Genomic DNA, 5727 nt, shown 5'->3' on the forward strand with positions numbered 1-5727 from the left:
GGTTATTGCCGCCCCCACAAATTTTTCTCTCTCCTGTTTCCTTTGTTTTTCCGCGCGCGGTAATGTTAGCGGTTATAGACATCTCCTCTTATAGTGAACATTGATTCTATCAAAGGTAATGGAGGACGTTATGACCATATTCGATTCTCAGTTTATAGATAGATGTAAGCTCATTCCGAGCAAGAACATATATTGTGATATAAGAACACTTCCACACACACAGAGAGAGAGAGAGAGAGAGAGAGAGAGAGAGAGAGAGAGAGAGAGAGAGAGAGAGAGAACCCCTTGTCATGTGAAGTTCATAGCTTTATTTAAAAAAAATTGAATCTCAGATTTATAAAACTAGTATGGACCAGCTTACAAAACTAGTATGGACCAGCTCACAAAACTTTTATTCATAAAGAAAATTAATATTTCGAACTTAGTATGGTCGAACTTGCAAAACAACGTTTTCTTAATGCAAGTGAAATAAGTGGACAACCTTGCAATACTTGCATATATGTATATATAATGAAATCTTATAGGTGATGATATAGTATGTCTATTGTTCTGCCTCAGCTATATCTAATAAGGGCATGGGGAGATGGGATGTAAGGTCCCAATCAATTTAGGGCCTGTGCATTAATTTGGCGCTCTAGATCTTGTTACAAAAGTAAAGTAGTCGAGTTTTACTTTTGTACCCGAGTTTACTTTTCCCTCTTGATGTCCACTGGTGGTTTTATGTGCAAAAACGTCGCAACAAGGAAAAGTAAACTTGGGTGACCAAACTTACTTTATACTTCACTCTGTTGACGCACACTCGCGTTTTGATGTGCAAACACATCGCAATAGCAAAAAGTAAACTCATCGGCTACCCAAGTTTATTTTACTTTCCCAAATTAATATCGCAGCCCTAAATTGATTGGGACCTTAGATCCCATCTCCCCATGCCCATGTTAGATATAGCCAAAAGGTAGTGTCAACTCCATTTTCCAATAGCCCAGTTTGATATCCAACAAATTTGTAACGGCCACCAAATTTTTGACTTGCATGATGAACCTTCCTTTTCTTGCAAAATCTTCTTTCCTTTTAGCAAGGATAATTAGGGGCTCCATTGGAATTCTACCCCCGGGCCGCATAAGCCGCTTGAATCTTGTTAGATGCAAAAAAACACACAATAATAGGACAAACGGAGGTCCCGTAGTGGATATTCCTTCGTAGTGGATATTCCTTCCCTAGTCTCCTCTCTCTCTCTCTCTCTCTCTCTCTCTCTCTCTCTCTACACACGTACACACACACACACACGCTGATCACACAATAAATGAAGAGCAGCGCTATCAGCACCATGATGATGAGTTCCGATATCGGCACACTGATCGGCACAATACTGCTGAGCTACAATTGGTGGTGGTATGCAGTATCGATGGTGGCCAGCTCAATCCTCATTGCTGTCTCCTACGGCTGGTTGTCGACACATTGCAGGGGCAGGCCGAAGGGGCGACTCCCACCTGCACCTTCCATGGGGCTGCCTATCCTAGGTCACATGCATTTGCTGGGCCCGCTTCCTCACAAGTCTTTCCACGCTCTCTCTCTCAAGTACGGACCCATCATCTTCCTCCGCCTAGGCAGCAGCCCCACCGTGGTCGTCTCTTCGCCCTCTCTTGCCAAGCAATTCCTGCATGACCACGATGAGAACTTCGCCTTTCGCCCGCCCAATATGGAGTCCGCTGAGCATATCTTTTTCAGCCACGCGATTGGCCTCATGCAGCCGGACGACCCCCGTTGGAAAGCGACCCGAAGGCTCTTCGTTCAAGAGCTGCTCTCCCCCAAGTCGCTCCTGACCTCCAAGCATGTCCGAAACCAGGAAATGGGCTTGCTCTTGCACGAGGCTCGCTGCTCGGCCGCTTCCGGCAAACCGGTCAACATTCGGACGCTTGCGTATAGCTGGACCACCAATGTCATGGCTTGCTTGCTAATCAGTCAAAGACTCTCCGACGGTGAGCTCTCAGAGCTTCCGGCCATTTTGAAAGAGCTGGCTCAGCTCTTTGCGCAGCCCCTTATCGGCGACTTCGTGCCGTACCTGCGCTGGTTCGACCCTCACGGGCTGCGACGGAGGGTGAAACTAGCGGTAAAGCGTATGGATGCGCTCTTGCAACAGATCCTGGACAAAAGACGGCTGCTACGGGGCGGTCACGATCGCCCGGCAGATCTTCTCTCAGCATTTTTGGATAGCTTCGGCACAGCAGCAGACCATTCTGATGAGTATGAGTATGCTCCCGTCAAAGGAGCCATAGTGGTGAGCACTCTCTCTCTTCTCTTAAACAATGGGCAAACTGAATGGTAGCTAGAAAGGCACTGGCTTTCTAACTTTCCCATGTCTCTGGGGTGCAGGAGATCTTATTAGCAAGCTCAGATACTACCACTGCTACCATAGAATGGGGCATGAGGGAGCTGCTGCGACCCCCACAATTGAAGATGGCGAAGCTACAAGAGGAAATAAGTGCAGTAGTAGGAGCTGGGCAGCAGGTGGAGGAGTTACATTTGGACAGACTACCATACCTCCAGGCAGTTGTGAAGGAGACCTTTAGGCTACACCCGCCCGCGCCACTATTGCTTCCCCATTTAGCTAGGGAACCTATAGAGATTGCAGGCTATTCTCTCCCGAAGAATACAAGGCTCTTCTGCAACATATGGACGATTGGGAGAGATGAAAGTCTGTGGGAAGCAGCGCATGAGTTCCAGCCTGAGAGGTTCTTGCCAGGCGGTCATGCCAGCGAAGTCGGGCTGGTGGGCATACAAGGATACCAGCCGCTCATTCCTTTTGGGCGAGGCCGCAGAGGTTGTCCAGGAAGCAACGCGGGCATCATCATGGTGAGCCTCTTTGTTGCCAATCTTGTGCATGGCTTTGATTGGCACTCCAGCTCCATATTGGCGGCTAGCTCTCCTGGTGACGAGGCTGCTGATGAGGCTGGCGGTTTGCTGAACATACCCTCCAAGCCATTTACAGCCAGGCCAAGCATTCGTGGTCAGGAGCCTGGAGGGATGAAGAGTCCACAATTAACGTAGAACGATGTTCAGCATGCATAGTGAGACTGCTGTAATATACTTTAATTGTGCGCGACCTCCCTCTCTCACACCCTCAACATATACAGTACACAGAAGAAGGAGAAATGGCGCAAGACAATTGAGAGAGAGAGAGCAGACGTATGCATGCCCCTTTCGGTGCTCGCCAATTATAGTACATTTAAATAATCACATCTATATTTATAAGTACAAGCGTGGATTTTGAGCCGCACCTTTCTGATGCTCGCCACTTATAATACATTTAAGTAAGGGAAAATTACCAAAATACCCCTAGAATTTGAGGAAATTCCCAAAATATCCTTGTATCTATTTTGGTTGGATTGTTGAAGATTTTCTAATCTTCATTCGTTTTTGACAATTGAGATCCACTTTTGAGTGCTCAGCATGTAATTTGTCACCACGATCGCAAAAAAGGCAATTATGTCTAAAAATAATGAAGCAATCCATCTCCAAATCCTGCGTAATTAATTCAAATTGTAGTTTTAGCATTTTGTACGATAGACAATCACTCTTCTTGTGAAGACCTACAAAAAATTTTATTTTTCGAGAAATTTACTCTCGGTATTTTGGGAATTTTGGAAAATTTGAAGGGCATTTTGGGAATTTATGACAAAATATTGGGGGTATTTTGGGAATTTTTGAAATCTGAGGGGTAATTTCCTCAAATTAGAGGGGTATTTGGTAATTTTCCCTTTAAATAATTACAACATTCCCCTCTTCCCCTCATCTTTCAAGGGAAATATTTGAGAAAAAGAAATTCATTTCACATATTATTCTATTTGGATCATTTGAGATGTTATTTTTATGGAAAACAATAAATTGATTAAAAGTAAATGTAAAAGGATACAAATGCCCCCAAAGAAGGAGGCCTATCCTGACTACTTAAAAAATCCTGATCAAAGTACAATGGTACCATAAAGAGTGGTTACCAACAAAAGCAAAATAGCTAAGGACAATAAGGCTCATACATGGCTAGAATGATTGGCCTCCATATGAGAGGGGTCATCTGTAATAGAGAAACCCTCAATTAGAGAAGCGGTTAGGTACCAGACTCTCCCTTTGCTTTGTCAACATGGGGATCATCAAACTTTTGCATAAGAAAGGTTCCAAGGAAAACCTGTCTAATTGGAGACCTCTCACGATACTCAACACCTGTTACAAAATTTTTGCCAAAGTAGTTGCTCTCCGGATGCTCTCCGGCTCACTCCCATCCTTGAAATGGATTTGTTCAGAACAAAAAGGATTTATAAAAGGAAGGAGGAGCATTGAGGTGGTCATTGCTCTCTGGGAATAAATTGAAGACTCTGAAGACTTGGGTCTAGATTATGTGTTCACCAAAATTGACTTTGACAAAGCCTATGACCGCCTTGAATGGTCCTTTATCCTACTTAGCCTAGAAAAAATGGCCTTCAAAAAGGGGTTGATCCGGTATGTAACCACTTTGCTTGGTCATGCTAGAGCGAGAGTCTCTCTTAATGGAGCTATGTCTGATTTCTTTGAGCTCAATAGGTCTATACAGGGCTGCCCCTTGGCCCCTCTTCCGTTTGCTGTTAGTGCAAATGGCCTCAGCTGCTTGGTCAAAGGAAAGATGGAACAAGGTATTATTAAAGGTATTCCCTTGTCAGACAATGACAAACAACAATGTCTTTCTCAATTTGCTGATGACACAAATGCCTTGCTGATGACACAAATGCCTTGCTAAGCAACGACGACAACTCACTGCTAGAATTCTGGTTGGCAATGGAAATTTTATGCGTTGCTTCTGGTTCCCGAATCAACTACAACAAGACAGGGGTCAGACCGTCTCAGACCCTGCTACTACCGGGGTGGATTCTCAAACAAGGATGCTCTATTATTAAAGAGGGTGAATTCTTAGGCTGTTAGGCATCCCCTTCGGATTCAAGATTTCCCTAAGACAACGGTGGGATTGGGTTCTATAACGTTTCAGGGCCAAGTTGGAAAGATGGAAAGGCTTCCAGGGCTCACTTGCTGGAAGAGTCATAGTAATTAACTACTTCCTTTCAGCATATATTATGTTTTCTCTCAATTGTTGGCGTCCTCCTGAATCTCATCTGAGTGTCATAAGCAAATATTGCAGGAGCTTCCTTTGGGGAGGTGATCCGTTTAAAAAAGCTGCAGCCAAAGTATGGTGGGATATTTGTTATCTTCCTGTTGTCAAAGGGGGACTAGGAGTGAAAAACATTAACAAGTGGGCAGATAAAATCCCTGTTAAACTCCTCATGCGTGCCCTAGAAGATACCAGTCAGGAATGGGTGCTCCTCCTACTCAAAAAAAAAAAAAACTTTGCTCTGGATAATTGGAAAAAATGGCAGAAAATGAGTTGGATCACCATTTTTTTTGGCCCCTTCCCCATCAAGGCTAAAGGGTCATACCTACTGGTTTCTTTGTGGGGCTCATGGAATAGGGCAAGGACAAATATATCTTTCTTCTGGGGATAACAAAGCGAACGCAGTACGGCAATACGACTCCATTTGGTGGCCTCTCCCTCCCCTACCTCCTATCTCTAACATTCAGATAAGGACGGCACTTCAGTGTCATAACAACGGTATTACCACTTGGAGTGTTCATTGGAATCAACCACTACGTAGGTGGAAATCAGCCGAGGAACTTCTTCTCCAGTTTCCCCCCCAACCTTGGGAACTC

General features: G+C 44.6%; 1 protein-coding gene across 1 annotated transcript; it reads left to right on the top strand.

The window, feature by feature from the left end:
* The first annotated feature begins 1402 nt into the window (after positions 1 to 1402).
* Positions 1403 to 3045, top strand: LOC147450067 (flavonoid 3'-monooxygenase-like). Its single transcript, XM_086520981.1, has 2 exons — positions 1403 to 2275; positions 2371 to 3045. The coding sequence occupies exons 1-2, from the start codon at positions 1403 to 1405 to the stop codon at positions 3043 to 3045; spliced, it is 1548 nt and encodes a 515-aa protein (XP_086377107.1).
* The last annotated feature ends 2682 nt before the right edge of the window (positions 3046 to 5727 follow it).

This window comes from Adiantum capillus-veneris, chromosome 9 (assembly GCF_014529385.1).
Source record: "Adiantum capillus-veneris isolate H3 chromosome 9, ASM1452938v2, whole genome shotgun sequence".
NCBI lineage: Eukaryota > Viridiplantae > Streptophyta > Polypodiopsida > Polypodiales > Pteridaceae > Adiantum > Adiantum capillus-veneris.

What these genes read in the sequence shown, in the direction of transcription:
- LOC147450067 (XM_086520981.1), top strand. Translation starts at nt 1,403, where the DNA reads ATGGTGGCCAGCTCAATCCTCATTGCTGTCTCCTACGGCTGGTTGTCG. An exon ending in CCGTCAAAGGAGCCATAGTG is followed by an intron (nt 2,276 to 2,370) that starts GTGAGCACTCTC and finishes TCTGGGGTGCAG; the next exon opens with GAGATCTTATTAGCAAGCTC.